This window comes from Anas acuta, chromosome 3 (genome assembly GCF_963932015.1).
Source record: "Anas acuta chromosome 3, bAnaAcu1.1, whole genome shotgun sequence".
Taxonomy (NCBI): Eukaryota; Metazoa; Chordata; class Aves; order Anseriformes; family Anatidae; genus Anas; species Anas acuta.
Window position 1 is genome coordinate 57778036 of NC_088981.1, and position 19348 is coordinate 57797383.

The window sequence follows — 19348 nt, forward strand, 5'->3', positions numbered from 1 at the left end:
ACACCCAGACTGATCCAAATACAGTATCAGACAGTGCTGCACTGCCTTTCCCAACACTTTGTCACGCCCTCCATGCACACCAGAGCTAGGAATACAGCTCTTAAAATCGAGATCAGAGCATGTACACCACTCAAATACACCAAACTGTAAGTGCCCCCAGAGGTCTGGATCCAGGCTGACAACAGAGGAGATGCAGCTCAGCAAACCACACTGCCTGTAAAACCTCTTCTTGGCCGGATGCCTCCCAGGCAGCTCATCATCCACCTGCTGAACGCCAGACAGCGGCTCTGCAAGGGCTGAGCAGCACGAGCCACACAGCCAGTGGTCAGGCTCAGGAGGAAAGCCTGGGAGGAATTACTGCCAGGCAGCTGTGGCACCAAGAGCAGGAAGCAGTGTTTTAATAAAGAGAAAGGGTAACACAGAGAGATATGTCCAAAACATCCCCCTGAAAACAAAACAAAACAAAAAACCACAACTCAGAGTCATTACTCCTTCCCTGCTCCATTCTTCTCGTCAAGTCAACTGCAACACTCATAAACCACTCCCAAACAAAGCAATAGGGGAAACTCCGGGAAGCCAATGCAAGGAGGAGCCCTCAGAAACTAGCACCAAGATGAACGACACTTGGACATAAACACAATACACAGAACTGGACAGAAGCTGGTTATGACTGACAACCCTGCTCACCACAAACTCCTGATTTTTTCCAGCTCTAATCCCCAGAAGTGCTGGCTAGTTTTGAGAGGCCAATGTGAAACACCAGAGGGATGCAAGCTTTTGCAGTAGTGAACACAGGAACTGCTTCTGACACAGACTTACAAATGCTCAGCACCTCTGAAAGCCAGGATCTGGCCAGGTTGTGTATCTCTCTGATCAGGCACACAGAACTGGGGTCTTGAATGCTTGAGCCTGTTCCTCCATTTAATTTCAAGTGCTTCCTGAAACTTTTAGGTACAGAAATGTCCAGTGCACAGATATGCTGAAGAGATAAGTAAGCATTTGGAAGGCCTTTCCAGTTCTGTGAAGAAGGAATGCAAACAGGATTAGTTACCGTGCCAAAACACTTCACCCATCAACCTGTCTCAGCCATTACTTTAAAGTCCATAGGGGAAACTTTAAGCTGGCACTGACAGCAGCATATGCTATCGACAATCTTGTCTATGCATCATCATCTGCTTTCAGTCACATTTCTCCAGGAGGAAAGAAACAACAGCCCAAACTCAAGTCTGCAATGATGTTTCTGCTCTACTGGCTAAAGGGTAGAGGAAAAAACAAACAAACAACAAAAAGCCGTAACAATAGGATAACAATAAGACCTGGAAAGTGCAAAAATGTCCTAGAATGAGACACAGTCTCTTGATTGTCAAAATGTTTTTCCGAACAAATTACAGCAGGGATGTGGCAAGAAGTTCTGAATGTAAGATTCCAGGCTCCAGTGGGGATAGCAACACCAATGCACAGCAGCTGAACCAGCCACCAAACTACAGGCTCCCTCACAAGTCCCAATCAACCTCCTCTTTGCAGGACCAAGTCCACACTGTCAGAAAGCCACTCGGTTGTATACAGCCTATAAGGCATAGCAATTATATAAAGCATTCTAAAAGCCCATTGCTTAACTAATTTGTTTTAAAGTGGTATGTGACTGTTAAGCAATGTCTAGACTCTTATTTTATTCTGGTGTGTGTATACATATTATTTCCTCATGAATGATGATCTGCTTTGATCAAATATTCTTTTTTAACACTCGTTTTCTGTGTCTGTTCATTTACCTTTTATGGAACATATTTTTAAAAATCACAACGGAGAAACTCGCCAGGAATTAGCCAAAAAGAGACCAGCTTAGCGTAGGTGGCTGGCCTTAGGACAGAACTTGGCATTTGAAAAACACTGAAATGAACGTGGCCCAACTTGGTAGCAAATTGCTGGTTGACAGATGACATTAAGCTCTTTCTTAAGCTATCTTCCATGTGATCAGTTCACCAATTAAGACATCAGCACATCAATTCCTTTTACCTAATTCATTACTTCTGTTATTCACCCAGTCTCCTCAAGCACTTAGTACATATTTAATTTTCACAACACCTGTTCATCAAAAACCATCATTCTACTGCAACAACAGCCCAGGTGGGTTATGACTATTCCTTCTCAAAAATCCAGAGGACATCTATGGGAAAACCTTGAACTAACTTAAGGGCATCTTCATCCCAGTCCACTCTAATTGTCTTTACTATTTCACACCCTTTCTCAACACCCTGTTCAGATGTTAAAGTACTAAAGAAGTGCACACGCATTTCTACCTCAAGGCAGAGCTGATGGGACTCGGTGGGGAAGTCTATATTTGTTGGAGATTTGTAACTCTTTAGGAAGTGAGTCATTTAAATAACGCCCCTCTCTAGAATTAACATTCAAGGTCATTAACTGGGATTTGGATTCATAAGTCCAATTAACATCAAAGGAAGCTGAACAGCAGAATAGTCTCATTTAGCTCTCCGAAGACATGCCCAATAGATCACCATTAAACTAATTAAAAAATGACATTCCAGGCTGAACATCCAATCACCACATTCCCTTGGGGAAAAAGTATCCCAGGTGCTTCCAAACATAGCAGGTATGTGCTGTCTAAACCACCACCAGACAAATGCTGGAAACAGTTCCCATACAAATGCTACAGCTGAGCCTGCTAATTGCACGGACTTCAGGAAAAAACTGAGCATTGCCTGCCTTATGCTCAGTAATAGGGGCTGAGGACAAGAGAGGACTCTGCGGATGAGAGCAAGCCAGGACAAAGAAAGTCTACCCCAACACTGTAGTGGAGATAAGCATGCAGCTTACTTAATACACGTGAAATACCTGAACTCATTTAGTCAGCTGAGGAAATGCAGAAACATTTTGTACTCCCATCCTCACATTAGGACCACTGTCTTAAAACACTATAAAAGACCACTACTCGTCTAAAACTGTGGTTTCAAAAGCTGCAAATGTCCTTTCATATTTTAAGGGGGAAATGGAGGGGGGGGGGAGGAGGGAAAAGAGTTAGGCAGAGAAAATAACTTACACTTTTCCTTTTTTTTGTGAGCAGAAATCATTATTAGTCTAGAAGGAAAAGGGTTTAAGTAACGGCATGTTAAGTAACGGTGATTCCATTAAAAGGCACAAACACCAGCAGAAGCAGATAGCTGCTGATAGCAGAAGCCAGATGCTGCTTTGTGAAGAAAGAGAAACTGACTGAGGTACTTACCAGATTTGCTATTTCTGGAAGTGAGCCAGCATCCACCTCAACTGGACACGACAGCTCATGAATCTCTGTCCCACATTCTTATGCAGTAAAGATGTGCCCCAGATTGTGATTATTGGCAAATTATAATGTAGGAAAATACTGACGTATTTTCTTTGTATTTGGTGTATTCTAAGGACATACCAAAATTTCCCATTAAACAAGTTGGAATATTCTCTCTTCACATACAGGACTCAAAACATTTGTTTAGCTGCTATTCTTCGAAGAGACCTTACAGACATGTATTCTTCTCTTGAACTACCTTCCACATTGTCTTTAATACCTTCAGTATGTTGCAACTACGGACTTCAGATCCAAGTTGGGGGCTAGGGTCACTAGATGGAAAAGCGATACATACCTACACACTAACTCTGGTACCACAGAGTATTCCAGACTACATCCCAGGCTCTGCTACTACTCCCAACAATGTTATAGCAGAAAAGGTGTGAATGCCAGATTCGGAGTGGGTAAGCAGCAAAAGGCTGATGTGTGTTTAAACAGATGATGCAATCTGCCACTGATCAAGATGAAATAAGGCACGGTGCACGGTTGGGATCTCTCCATGCTACATCTATCTCAGCTGTATTTCTGGTCTTTGTCTTTGCCCTATTTTCAAGGCTATTCTTTTGCAGTGTTATGGACCAAGCTGCCATGGTTCTTTAACAAATACCAAGCAAAGATGAGCTTTTATCACATTTTCACTGGTACATTATAAAGGCAAATTCCAACCCAAGAACCGGCCTGGAGTGCTCATTTGGAAAAACTTAAGTTTGCTAGAAAATGAAGAATAAACAGAGTACTGGGGAAGTTAGTATTTCTCAGGCACCAGCTGAGGTTACATGGCAGTGCCTACGTCATAAAGATCACATTACCAAAGCTTTTACTCAAATTTTCTAACATTCATTTATTTTGCTAAGAAACAAATCCCTCCCCCCACCACACACACACACTTCACAGCTACACTTGCCGAAGTATTAGCTTTATATGAAAAATAAATAGAATTTACAATGGGAAAAAAAAAAAAAAAAAAAAAAAAGCTAACAAATACAACATTAAAACATTGGAAGAAGAAGAAAAGGAAGATGCAGCTGTGAAGAGGTAGTGAAAAATGAAGAAATGTATTAACAGCTAGCTAACAGTCTTACGGAATGAGAATAGTACTTATATACAAAAAGACCATGCTCTGTATTAAGTATAAAGGCTGATAAATGAAAAGATAAAGAGCTAAGTTTTCTCCAATCACAGTGCAAAACAAACAATCTAATTCTAGTGGAGCTACTGGGAATTACTGATCCAACTGCTCTTAGCTGTTCAACCCGTGTCAGAAACGCAGGGATCTGGGATTGGTCGTGTCAGACCTGCACTACATCCATTCCCTATTGACATCAGGCCCCTTGTGGACACTGTAGCTGGTAGTCATGCAGAGCAGCAAGAGAACTGCTCTTATTCCTTCCCTATCTGGTGACTAGTCCAGAATAAGAGCAGTTCTCTTGCTACCTCTCCAATTGTGTAATTTTCCCTGGACAAAGCTGCACCCAGAGCGGTGTAGAGAAATGAGGTGGTAAAAATACTCCCAGGAGAGTAATACTATGGTTAGAAGCATCACTTCTGTCAGCAGCTAGTAGTGATTATCCAGAAAGACTACAGGACAGCGCAAATTCATAGCAACACTCCTACATATTCTCTTAGAAGCTCAATAATCTCTTGCCAAGATACTTTTGAATAAGAAGGGGTACTTTTGCATATAACAGACCTCAATCAACTTCCTCCCTGGATTTGTTGAGGTGCTTTTCGAACCAATGCAACCTTTAGCACCGATGACATTCTCTACCAAGAGAAGTTTAAGCATTCCACATCTTAACTATAAACTGCGTGAAGTAGCATCCTCCTGTTTTGAGCACTGAACTTGCTAGATTCTGTTATGCTTCCTAGTGAGTCTGTTGGGAGGGACAGCGAATGATTTTGGCTACGTACTTTCTCCATAGCAATCAATTGCTAATATGAGATACTAAATAGCTTTACAAATGGGGGCAGTGCCTCCTCCACCATTTTATAGGTGGCCAAATGAAAGCAAGAGGAAGGGACAAGACTTACTCAAGATAACCTAGCAGACTAAAGGAAGAAGCAGTCATAGGAACGATATTATTTAAGTCATAGGAACTATATTATTTAAGCTAGGACATCCCATTGTCCTAGCTATATATTGCCTTTCTGTTTTCAGAATACTTTCATAATTTTTTAGATAATACTTCCACGATTTTTAGAGTACATTTCATAAGAAACCACAGGACAATGTTTTCAGTAAACAGTAACTGGAGTTACTGTTTCAGTAAACAAGAACTGATCTAGACTTAAAAGAAATTATATGCTCTGAAAGATTGAGATTCATCATCACACTGGAGACCGTAATTTAGAAGGCAAACGGTGTCGGACCAGAGAACAGCCCTCCCTTGTAACCAAGTATCAGCGTTATAGATACTGTTGCCCATTTTAATACTTTTCCTTACAGTTTATTCATGAATGGAAGCCAAGGACACATCAACAAAGTATTCATCACAACTAACCTAGAAATGTGTATATATAGACAAAGGAAAACACACAGACTCAGACCCTTCCTAATTATTTAGTTTGTGATTCCAATTTTGACTTCAATTTTACAAATACTCACAGCTCCACCAGTCTCAACATCACGTGTTCTTACCTTAGCTGATATGGAGGGATCTTGACAGCAGCATCAGGAGAATCCAAGGTTTCTGTGTGATCAAAGAAAACAATAAGATCTTTAAAAGAGACTTTGAGTTCAACTGTAGTCTTACATCCAGCTACGATCTCTGAACCAATGATCCTCAGGTTCATGCCTTTCGCACCCGACAGAACAATAGTCACAGCCGCCTGTAGGATTTACGTGGCTATCAGGACACCGGGCACCCAATGAGAAGGCACCAAGTACCACCTTTTGCTCAGCGAGTTCCCTTTCACGTATCAGCACTCCAGCAGCAGCACGTCTGCTGAAACTAGAACAGCACGGAGGATGCTGGCATGGCTGCTGTGCAAGGATAACACCCAAATCCGTGGAGCAATCTGCAGAGCATCCAACTGCAGGGCCAGCAATGAGACAGCAACAGGTGTGAGATTTCACAAACTCTGCTATAACCAATATAACAGATAAAAAAAATAAAGCTTGCCATCTCTTGAAAACTAAAGCAATGTTATGTATCATGGTCTTGCTGATGTAAGTTAAGGATCTTGCTGGTTAATGCTCCAAGCAGTTAGTGCCAAAAGCACCTCAAGTCACAGACAACCCACACTGAAATGTACCTAAGCCTGTGTTCCCTTGGAGGAGCTCCTATCGGTGATTATTAGTCCCATTACACAGCAAGAATAGAAGAGCTCATTGCATCCAGCCAAAATAAAAATGCAGCTTTTCAAAAAGCTGCCGGAACACAAGCCAGCAGTAAAAAAAAAAAGTCAGTCCTAGGGCTTCACCTGCGATGATTTCGGAAGGGGAGATTTAGGATTTCGGAGGAGAGCGCTTGGGGCAGACGACGCCGGCCTCGCAGACCCCCGGCAAAGCCCAGCCCGGAGCCGCCCGGGGCTGCGCACCCTGTGCGGGGAGCCCTCCTGCCCCCGGCCCCATACCAAACACCTGCCGGCCCCATACCAAACACCTGCCGGCCCCATACCACCTGCCCGGCCCCATAGCACCGCCCCCGCCCCGTACCGATGGCCCAGGTGCAGCTCTCCTTGATGGCCCGGTGCTTGCTCCCCGACGCCTCCTTCTGCAGCTTTCGCAGGATTTCTTCCATCTTGCCTCCCCGGGGCTCCTCGCCTGGCCGCGGGGGCACGGCAGCGGGCGGTGAGGAGGAGGAGGAGGAAGGAGAGGAGGAGAGGAGGAGGAGGAGGAGGAGGATGAAGGCGGCGCGGCGCTGGGGCTGCCCCCGCCGCAGCCGTGCCTACGCGGGGCCGGTGCGCGGCTCCCCGCTGCCGCCCCGCCGCCGCTGATGAATCACGGCGGGCTCCATAACGGGGACACGTCAGTCGGTGCCGAGCCGGAGTCCCTCCTCCTCCTCCTCCTCCTCCTCCTCCTCCTCCACCGCCCTGTGGCGCAGCCGGGCTGGGGCCGAGCCTGGCCCCGCCCGGGGAGGATGGAGCGTGGCGGGGAGGCTGCGGCCTGGCCGGCTGCCATGGCGACCGCCTGTGCCCCCAGTGAGCCAGCTCCAGCCTTCCTCCTCCTCCTCCTCCTCATCCTCCTCCTGCCCATGGGTGCCAGAGCTCCTTCCCTTTCCACTTTCTTGTTTCCCTGCCTCATCCCCAGGGAACGCAGCCTGCTCTTTGTGTGGCTGCACCACTTAATGTTCAGTCACGGCTTTGGTGCCGTTGCCTTGTTGCAGGATGCGTTATCTCCCAAAAGGTACGGGAGGACAAACCAGATAGGGAAAGAAGACAGCAGATAAGGGAGGCAGCGCAGGTAGCAGCTGGCTGCCTTAGCGGTTATGTCTCCTGCTGCTAATTGGAAGAGTACCAAGGGTGAATTACCAGACAGAATATTGGCTCCCGGTGAATCAGCCGGAGCATTTCCCACAGGATATCGGGCTTTCAGAGGCTGTCCCTTATCCAAAGTCTTACAAGGGTTGATCCTGCTTGTGCTTGGAAGTATCATGAATGCATAATCCACAGCTGCATTTTAAAGCCAGGGTGTAAAACTTGTGTCTGAAGAAAAGGATTTAAAATGATGCCAGAGAGGTCTGTAGATGGATAGGAAATGTCTAGAGTTACAATACTAAGGATTAAAAAAACAAACATGCACTGACAAAAAGACCTTTATGCTTCAGATTCCAGGGTACAACCAGCCTCTAAGCAACTGGAAGTGGTTTCCCAGAGTTTCTTGTATCTGACCATGCCTCACCACCTTCCTTGGAATGAACAACTGGCAGTAGCTACTGAAAACAGCTAGTGGCCAGGGTTGTTGGCCTACCACGATGCACTAGGTCACGGATCCTGATGAAGTGGTGAGGAATTCTTCCCCACCTATGTGACCTCTTTATCCTGTGACGTGCTTAGTGGAGTGAACATGGGAGTCAATTTCTGCCTTTGTAGATCTTTGACATTTTTCCTCAGCGGCAAAAAAAAAAAGCCAAAAAGGACTGTGATGGTGTTTGAGGTATTTTTAATATAGAAATGATATACCACAGATCATTTGGACCCATAGAATACTGATAGATAAGTATGTGTCTATTCATTATAAATAACTAATTGCCTATTTTCAGGAAGCCACTGATGAAACTGAATTTGTTTGGAATTTTAGATCATTTTCCTGATACATAAAACAAACTCACTAGTTAATTTCATTGTGGTCTCTACAGGAAACACTTTGCAGCAGAAATCCTTACCAGAGCTACAGCATTTTCATAGATGCTGATGTCACTGAATCAAAACTTGCATTTATTTCATTACTCACTGTCCGATCACTTCCATGCTGCTAAAATAAAATAAATAAAATTCCATCATGCTGCTAAACACTTTTTTTCCCCAGATGTAGTCAGCAGAGTGAGAGAACCAAAGGTCATGTTCAGGCTCTCAAGAGCCTCTTAAGATATGCCTATAAGATAATGCAGATGAAAAAACAAGTATGCCATGATGAGTTTTCCCAACGAAATGCATTTCAGGATACCATGAGTCTGTTTGCTGACACTTATCATATACATGTAAGGCGTTCCATCTCCATGAACAGATCATCAGTCTTTGTCTCTGTTGTCTCCAGTAAGCACATGAATACACAGTAACCATGTTCTGGTAGAAGTCCAGGTACAGGGCAGGGAGAATGAAGCATGGTCACACTCTTGTAGCTCATAAGTTCTCCTTGCCATGGCTTGGCTGTCAAAAGCCAGCAACCTTCTACAGTGGGAGAAGCTGCATAGGATTCATCTCTAGCCCCTTGGACATCTTGAGGCTTGTCCAACTGGAAGTCAGAAGGATCTATGCAGATCTCCTATCTGCAGGATGCAGTAGTTGTATATCACTAACTCACAGAGGCAGGCATGCAGGCCATTTCCAGAACTCTCACTTGGCAGTGCTACTAATCTTTTGCATTACGTGAATGCAGGTTATATCCCAGGATATATCTGTGACTGAAAACAGCTTGGAAGTGTGTAAGCAACACGATGCTACTCAATATACCTGAAGAGCTAGAGTTGTATTAGTGCAATTCTCCATATAGGCTTGTAAGCAGAGTTAAGGAGCAGCATATGCTTGCCTCTGTGCTACTACAGCTCTGCTGTTTCCAGTAGCCAAGGAAGGCTATGTGATGCTGGTTTAAATCTCTACAGCATATGGCTGTAACATCCATGCACCCACCTGCCCTGTCACTGTAGTCTTTGAGATCCTAAAAAAGGACTAAATGTACAGTTGAAAAGCCAGGAAAAAAGCATGTTAGACTGAGATGATGACATGTTACCTGTGCTTTAGCTAGTTTAACAACGTGCTTGGTCAAGATCTCATTGTACACTAACAGACATTGGACAGTATGGACTAAAGAGGTGGGCTGTGTTCCTAAAAAAATCCAGTCTAAGTAGGAAATGCAAATAAATATCCTCCAATGACACAAAAAAACCCCACCCAGTTCCGTGGCTCAAAAAGGGGACAGAGCCAGATTTCTCAGAATTATTCCTCTCCAAGAGGTGCTGCCTCTCCCTCCCCTCCATTGACTAGAGTGACCAGACTTGCAAAAGATCCTTGGGCTGTTTTCCTCAGGAAGCTCTGCACATGTGGCTTTATTTATGCTGGACAAATTGCTCAAAAATGTATAGTAAAATGGGTGTAGCTGGAACATGGGCTCACCCGCACCTTTGTGACACCTGATAACAGAGGAAGGTACCCTTCCTTCCCTCTCCTGAAAGGCAGTAAGACTTTGGCAAGCAAGACCTTTGTTGGGGTTTGCTTTTAGTCTTGGTTATATAGACTTTAACCACGTCATTGATGATAGGGTGGCATCTGTCATTTTTTGCTTGATTACACAGTGAGTTACCAGAGGCTAGCTGAATGCTCAGTGAGGTTGTTCCTTGTCAGGTGCTGCTTTCTGCACCCTCCGCAGCATGACCTTGCTAAACAAAGGCAAAACACTGCAAAGTGCAGTGGCAAAGGGTGCTGCTGAGAGCAGGGATTAGAGAGTTAAGGAGAAAAACCCTCCAGGCTGGGAGCTGCGAATAAAGCTAGCATATATTCAGCAATGTCTGTTCAACATAACCTTACATTGTTTATTCTGTAAAGAACACCTGAAGCAAAAGTAAAGTCTTGAGATCCATGTCAGGAGAGAAATATGCGACTAGACTCTCTGGCTCTGCTGAGACATACTTTCTGCAAAGGCAAATTAAAAGCAAAAATCCCCTTAACTACCTTCAATCTACCATAATCTTCTCATCTCCCCATAGAATTGCAAAGGCAATCAACGAGGGTATCAAGAACACGAAAGAGCCATTCTGGGTCAGATCAAGGTCCTTTTTACCCAGGAGCTCATTTATGACAGAGGTTAGTTGGGGATTCTTATCAGGGATAGAAGGAGTATCCCTTCCTCTGGTATCCTCTGGTAAATTCCCTCAGTTTCTATTAATTTGCAGACTGGGTACTTCCTGAGACAGGGCTTTTCTCTTTATCTGTTCAGTAATAGCTGACAGATTTTTCTTCTGTGAATGTGTCTAATCCGTTTGAACCTTTTTCATGCTTTTGACCTTTACACACATCCTGTGGCAGCAAGTTGCATAGCTGAGTTGCACATAAACAAAATAAATTGTTTTTGTACAGTTTTTTTTTTTTTTATAAGCATTCCCTATTCACTTTCTCCACACCACTTACAATTATTTATTCATTGAGCATGTATTTCCTCAGCTGCTCAGCCATATTTATTCCAGCCCACAGTGCACTATTTTATTTAATCTTTTTTTCCTGTATGATCTTTGGTCATACTAATTGACCTTCCTACCATTTCCAGTTCTGTTCTACCGTGAAATGAGAGAGTTTGGAAAAAAGAGTGAATATGTAGGAAACAGCATGAAGATTTGAACTATAAAAGCTCTCTTTCTTTGGTCAGACTTTACTGAAAAAGCTTCAAGGGGAAAGAAAGTTAGAAATAACTATGGAGTTAATATCACAAGAGATCCAAGTTGGCCAAAAACTAAACTCCCATTTTTCTCACTTTAATCCAGAGGATTCCCATAGTCATAATCTATGGAAAGAGAGCTAAAAATGTGTAACTGCAGTACGTTCATGGGCTAAATGCAAAAGCAGGGATCGTACCATCTGGCCATCATATACTTACAACATCCAAAATGTTCAAAAACAATTGCCTTAAGCTGTGTCTAGAAAGAGACTGAACTGATAATTTGTCATATTGCCGTATGGAACGTAGGGCATTCAAAGTTACAAATGCATTAAACATATTTGGTGCCATATACCATTGTGGCCTTTGGTGAAAGCATGACTCTCATTATGAGGAAACAAGGACATCATGGCATCTACATCTGTCAGATGCTTGTGAAGAACAGTTGAGAAAGGTCAGCGAGACCTAAGTGCATCCCTCCGCTGGCCAGGAAATGGATTGTGATTTACATACTCTGCTAGGTGTTAAGCATATAAATAAATGTGTTGAAGTGCTAGAAATATAACCAGAAAGGCTCAGATTGTTTTAGCATTCAACCTATTTTTTTTAATAGATAAATAGATATTCATATCACTATTTCAAATTTTAATGTATGGCTCCTCTGAGACAGATCCCTAAATTTGTTAAGTATAGTGAAAAGTAAACAGAATTACAAAGAGACAGGTTAAATAGAAGTTTATTTAATAGTGTTGATTTGCAGATTCTGTTCTGCCACAGACGGATCAGTTTAAAATTAATTTTCTGGTTTCAGGGGAATGTTGCCAGTTTTACAATGCAACAGCGATAAAATTCAAACCAGAGTCTTCATTGTATGCATTCATATATTATTCACATATGAAGATTAAACTTGAGAAAAATTTCTGTTTTCTTCTCTGTGCTACTCTCAGAATGCTCAGAGGTGTAGTTTGACTCTGGGAGTTGATGGTACTTATTTGGCCAACTTTGCAGACCAGCTTAGAAGATTTAAAAGCAAAAATGAGCAAGTTAGCTCCTGAACATACTTTAGCTCCAGTTTAGTATATTTTTTTCTTCACAATAACATGTAGAAATTTATTTCAAGGAAGGTAAGCCTTGGACTCCAAAAGCTCTTCCAAAGGATCTGTTATTCCCCACTTGCTCTCACCCCTGCAGACACTACTTGTTATCTCAAAGCAGAGCATGTTCAATACTTCCAACATGCGTCAGACTATCAATTGCTTAAACATCTATTTCTTCCACGTGACTAAGCTCAGGACTGAATTCCTGAATTTGACACTTATATCTGCATATTAGCAATAAAGTTGACCTGTGGTATAGCCATATGCTTGGAAGTTTGTCTTGGAACATTCAATAAGAGCAGCAATAAAGCATCCTCTATAATCTGACCAATGAACTTGCACATTGAGTGATGCCCTTTTGTATTTCACTACTACTATTAACCAATGTGAGGTCAATGCTCAGATTGCTATTGGCATATCCTTTCTGGAACTGTAGTTGAGGCAATATAGCATTCAGCTTTCAGCTTGCTAAGAGTAAACAGTAATTGCCTTGAAGTCATGATCTGAAAATCCAATGCAAAGTGGCTATTGACAGACAAAAGCTCTTATTACAGCAATAGGCACACAAAAACACAGACTTTTAGGGTTGGGGGAGAGCACTAGTATCCAAGTGTGTATTTTTAAACACTTTTGGAAATTCCTAATAGGTTAAATGGAAAATCTAGCAGAATGACATGGTGTTTTCCAACATCTATTTGAAATAAAATAATAATAATAATAATAATAATAATAATAATAATAATAATAATAATAATAATAATAATAATAAATCTAAGAATGGCATTGCAGAGTTCTGTGTTTGGATTTCAGGAGCTTCCATCTCAAATATACTCTGTAATGAAAAACCTTGGGGAAATAGGGATCAAATAAGGCTACAGATTCATCTAGTTTCTAGTAGCCAAACTGGATTTCTTGCTACCTATGGTATACTTGAGGGTAAGCAGGAATAAAAACAGACAAAAGTGGGAGATTATTAGAATGATGGTCCTCTAAAGCATGATGACTATTTATAGGGGTACTGTCTGAATGTATTTAGTTGGCTTGATCTTAAATACACCTAGCAGAAGCCTTGCTTCCAAAACTGTTGTGATATAAGCATCACTGATTTCAATGGTACATGATAGGACCAATGTTACTCTTTTCCTTAATGTCTTATTGCCACAAATGCAGCCAACAGAACTGTCTGATTTAGTCTTGATATGAAAAAAGAGTGGTTTTGTTTGTTTGTTTTTGTCATAGCTCTTTATCTTTGCAATCAACACGGAAATTCTCCTGTGTAAAATTTAAACAACAATGAATGTTTGGACATGCACAACAATATTTGAGGTTTGGCTTGAATTTATGATGTTCTGAATTAATAATACCATGATTTGCTGACATTTAAAGAATAGGTGACGATGACTCTGTCCTTCTTTCTTTTTCAGGTCTTTTGCTACAAAGACCTACCTTCATAGATCTTTAAAGACAGATGACATATTCATGTGTGCAGGACAGTTCTACTCTGAATTTGGTTAGAATAACTTCAGTACTCTCCTATTAGGACAAGGCAACCAATTTATGTCTACCTTGTGCATTGCTCCATTACTTGGACACCATTATGGTATAAGATAAACAAGTCTACTTGCTCTCCTGTGTCACACACAGCCTGCAGGCATGCAGATTTACAAATACAAGATAATTGGTGTTTAGTCCCTTACAGTGTAGAGTATTAGCACATAGCTATAAAAAGTCTCTTCAGATATTTCAGCCAATAAAACATGTGTGAACTGTTTTTCTGAAATTTGGCAAGATTTGGGCAAGTTTTCAAAAATGCAGCAAAAAGCATAACTATGATACACAAGCCACTTGTACATTTTGTTTTAATTCTTCATGCCAGCAAACAGTGACAGCACATCTTCTCATAGAAATGTTATCAAATTGTATTAATACTGGCAAAACATTATCTTCTTTCTTTCACCTGGAAACAGTGAAACTAATCTGATCGAAATGTAAAGCAGTCACTCCCGCTCCCATCCAGATGGGAGATTTCAGCCCCGGTTAGTGTTTGGCAAAGCAAGTGAAAATGAGATTGTACTCTGGCAGTTGCCAGGTAACCTTCAGATAGTCCCACCTACGATGCCAGCCAACTTCATACTTGCATATATATTGCAGATACAATCTTTATTTCATACAGCCACAACATGTCGTCAGGAATAGCAATATTGTTCATTTCATATACTGTGGCTTTTCCGATCCGTGTAGAAGATGAAAAAGTTATCTTCATGAATACTAAGTGCCTAACTTGAATGATTGCTTCATTCAGGAGCAGATAGTCCAATAGTTGCCCATGTCAAGGGTGAGCTAATTTTTATGGTGCAGAGGAGCAGAGCATTGTTGACTCACTAACGAATAGCAATGCAGATATCAGAATAAGAGGATTTAGGCATGTTGCATAGGGAAATATAAAGGCAATATATATGAAATATAAATCATTGTCTCTCTTTTATTTATTTTGTAATTAAGTTCCCAGGTTCTATTTGTTTCAGTTTAGCCTTGTACAAAATGTTGTTAACTAATTTGCTGTTGTTGGCCAGTTAATCGAGTGAATCTTCCTGCAGCAAAGGCCAACTACCATTACAGCAGTTCTCATCAGTAGTGGAAGTGAGTCCTGTAGTTGTTACAATCCTCCCCAATTACATGAGTTAACATACCTCACGTATTTCATGCAGTTGCTGGATGCTGTGGGGTATGTACATACACACTACCTTCTGAGGAGGACAACAGTAATTCCTCTGTTCTCTGCCCTCATTCTCAAAGGCTGTTGCTTTAGAGGTTAGCCACCGTATGTATTTGCAAGACTGTCTGTATGTATTCTGCATGTGCCTCATCATTGATCAAAATGTAGCTGTGAGACAGAAATTCAATGCATATCCCAGAACTGTATCATAGGCAATCAATCCCTCGGATGCTGTGGCTGACACAGGGCCTTCAAAGTCACAGCAGATGGTCCAGTAGAGTTACACCAGCAGAAGAGGTAGGCTTGCATTTTTTTAAGCTGCAGCATACGCATACCACATTTTAAAGTCCCTGGTTTCATAATCCAAAGAGAAAATCAAATGCCTGATGCTTTCTGTTTTATTAAAACAAAACAAAACAAAACAAAACAAAACTCAAAGAGAAATTCAAGGAATAGATGTATTGCTTGTTAATCTTTTTATTAATGATCTTTCCCCATTACAAGCAATATACATCTAGTTCTGCAGGAATCTGCATTCCACAGATGAGTGCAACACATTAGATTATAATTTCATTTCTTGACAGAAAACCCTTAAGTGGGCATTACAGTGATTCAGATTATGCTGTATGGATGATTCATATCTTTTTCTCTGTGCTTGACAAAGCAGCAAGAATACCAAAGTGGGGGTATGCTCTACTCCAGCACTTCACACAAGTCTTGCTTAGGCTCATGAGCCATAGTATGCCTTGATGTGACTGTTCCTTGGACTGGCAAAGCCATGACCACGAACAAAGAGAGGCACTGTCTAAAGCAGGTACCCATTGAAATCCCTCGCGGGAAAATGATGGATCACACCAGAGTCCAAGAACAGCATGGTAAGGGATCTGAGTTTGACTACCAGTTGGTCACTTAGATCCCCCTGTGAGCTGGGACGCAGCTCAGGAAACCCCTGAGGTGCACCTCAGGGCTGACCCCTCAGGGAACACGCTTATCTGTGGACAAATGCTAACACAAAAATAGGGTGAGTAGTTCACCTTAGGGAGTATTTTGGAAGCATGCAACTGGATTTAGAACCTGGAGTAAGTCTCGTGTGAGCCTTGCCATTCTCAGACCTCTAACTAAATCGCTGTTTCTACTGTAGCAAATCCTGTTGAAATTGTTGTGTTAAATTGGCTGATGATTACATGCTGATTAAGTGCTGTTAAAATCATACAATCTAGCCTTGTTATTTACAATGAAAGTAAAAAATAAATCCTAAATTGCTGCTACATTAAAGTCGTGTAAAATCTAATTCCAAAGAACCATGTGACAAAGCTGCATGTCATTATATGGATTTATCTCAGAGTGCAAAACGTAAGATTCCCATGGATGATACATCTCCTTTGACATCTGCATGGCTGAAACTCATCAGTTATTTTTTTTTCCACTCCTAATTATTTGCTCCATTAATCTGTTCACCTCAGTGCTCAGTGCTTTCTGATGGTTGCTCACTAACAAGCCAGCTGAATAAATTTCCCAAGTCCTCATAAGGCCAGAAAGCCACATTTGTATTTGTTTAACTTTTTCCTTGTTGAACATGGCACTGGGACATATTTTCAACAAATAAATGCCTTCTGTGCTTCTCAGATAACTCACGGCCTTGCTGTGGTGTTTAGTTACCTACAAAAGCCATTTATTGCCTCATGCATTCCTCCAACATGGGCATTATCCCTTAAATAATTCACACTCCATTGTGCCTTACTGTCTGAGCTGCAAACAATATAAAAGATATTTAAGGATGGTCTTTACATAAAGCTCACATAATTTCATATAAGCACAGTTGAACCCTCTTGTGGAGTCAGGTTGGCTTCAAGAAAACTCCAGCTCAGCAGGAAATTTACAGTGTCATGTGTGAACTGTTTTCCTCATGATTTGTTTCCGAATCATGAGGAAGAACATCTTCACTGCAAGCTGCATTGTTAGAGGAGCATATACAGGCAGTTAAATCACATTTATCTCCTTGATGCTCTTGTGATTTGTTTTTGTGTTCCCCCCCCCCTTTTTTTTTCTTTTTTCTTTTTTTTTTTTTGCATTTGCAATTGGGGCAGAGCAGATGGCAACGGCTCAGCTTGCTGTAATATACCCATAAAATAAGCAAAACTGTCAGTGAGCCTTCTCTCCATCAGGAGTTTATTTCACTTTCAGGAGGATTTTTCTTTGACTGGAATGAACCTCAAAAATTGTGTCTTTAGGAAGCAATGAATAGAATTTAATGATTCTGCAGTTCTCTTTGAGTTCTCTGTAGAGCTTCTCATTTAGGGGAAGAAGGTGGTACTTTGGGATTTTCTCCTCTACAGGCATTGAATTCTGACAAAACTTGTAGAAATTCCTCAGTTTTTCTGCTTTTGCTCTTTTATCATTAAAAATGTTTTTTGAAAGTATGGAGTGGCAGGAAGCTATCATAGAGACATCAGAAGTGCATGTGTTCGAGACTTGACAGAGCCAATGACATAAGGAACTGTAATCTCATTAAGTTCTTCTCATCAAGTTCCAAAACAAACCAGCACACCAAACAAACAAACAAATAATCTGAGGTAATTCCTAATTATCATATGAAATTGTAACTAAGACCTAGAGATGATGGAGATTTGTTATTTCTGCTACTAGAAGTGCCCAGAAAGTGCCAACATAAAAAACAACCCTTTACAGATAGACAGTAAGCACAGGCTTTGCCCCCAAACACGATCTAAACAGAAAGGACAGGTTAACCACATTTTAATTTTGCTTTTTTCTTCCCTAAAGAAACTATGGCATAAACTGCTGAAATGATTTGCCTGAAGCCACGCACAAAGACTGAGGAAGAGCTGTGTCTGAAGCAGAGCTGCAGGCAGAAAACCTCCTGAGCCACAGTTCAGTGCATCACCCACAGTTCATCCTTCCTTTTCAGAGCACTACCATGTAATAACATATTACTCAAAGTTGCTGACAAGTCTGAATAGCTCTTTTTCTTACAAATGGAGGAGTGGCCATTGGCAAAAGGTAGTAATAGCACTGGGCAGCAAAGATTATAACTGGCCATGCCATGCACTGTGCTACACATTTTGTCTTTAAAAGCTCCCTTGGAGAAACACATACAAGAATACAAAGGAAGCTGAAATCTGACCTGTCTATAATTTATAGTACTCATTATATTTTTGGGACAGCCATCTCTTGGTAAAGGTAAGTTCTTTTATTTATAGGCAGAGGCTGCTCATGATTTGCATGCTAATGCATTCACATCTGCAAAGCCTATAAATTAGCCTCCAGCTCATTATGGCAATGCCATTGTCCTACTTGCCAGTATGTAATCTGATCCCAAATGTTTCATATGACCGCAAAATAAAACCAGCCTGAGGGAAGAGCTTCACTCTTGCAGTAGTAGCACACAGAAATATGTCCCCCCTTTCCTTCTCCCCCCTCCCCCCCAAAAAAAAAATCACCATAAAATTACTGGAGGAGAGGAAACCACTAAGTGTTTCAGAAAGATGAGCACAAAAGCCTAACACTCTAAAACTCAAGAAAATGGAATGTTGTTGCTACGTTTTGAGGTGCTAATGCATCAGTTCAAACAAAAGGATGAATTTATGGCAGCTTTTTAATGGGCTCCCAAATAAAAGTATCTTCATAAAAGATTAAGTCGCTTGGTTGTCAAACTGGTTGCATCCTAATGTGTCATACAGGAACACCCCTGTTATTATTAATGTTTAACTTCTGCCTGAGCCTAGCTATCTGGAACAGACACTGAAGTCCTTTTTCTGTGCACTTGATAAAGGCACTTTCATAGTCAAGAGTTTAGAATTATGTCAAGATTTTGCTCCTTCATTAAGCTGGCAAAAAAACAATGTGCAGTGCAGACAAAATAGGCACACGTGCATGGCTCACACTCCTGTCCGGAGGTGTGGATGCCTCCTGTATCAATTCACTTTGTCAACGTTAACTGGATGGTACAAGACCACTTGCTTCATGCTAAATGTTCAGCTGCTGAAGGCTCTGCAGGCTCAGCTTTGCTGCTGCAGGTAAGGTGAAGAGTAGTCTCACCTGATCTCAGATACACTTCCACTCACTCTTGTAATTTCCATTTGGTTATTTTTAACTGTGCTGAGGCACACACATGTGCCCATCCTTTAAAAAGAGAAAAGTGAAACCCTTAT

The 19348-nt window shown here is 41.6% G+C and overlaps 1 protein-coding gene across 9 annotated transcripts in view; it reads right to left on the reverse strand.

Annotated features, from left to right (window-relative positions):
- ARFGEF3 (ARFGEF family member 3) overlaps positions 1 to 7430 on the reverse strand; it is a 91368-nt gene extending 83938 nt beyond the window's left edge. For 3 of the 9 annotated variants that reach the window (XM_068677294.1, XM_068677289.1, XM_068677287.1), the window contains exons 1-2: positions 6996 to 7427; positions 5976 to 6027 (exon numbers count right to left, since the gene is read on the reverse strand). In XM_068677294.1, the coding sequence (XP_068533395.1) occupies positions 5976 to 6027; positions 6996 to 7080 (137 nt within the window). In that variant the 5' untranslated portion in view covers positions 7081 to 7427. The other 6 variants (XM_068677290.1, XM_068677285.1, XM_068677288.1 and 3 more) reach the window with 6 other exon arrangements.
- Between the last annotated feature and the right edge of the window lie 11918 nt (positions 7431 to 19348).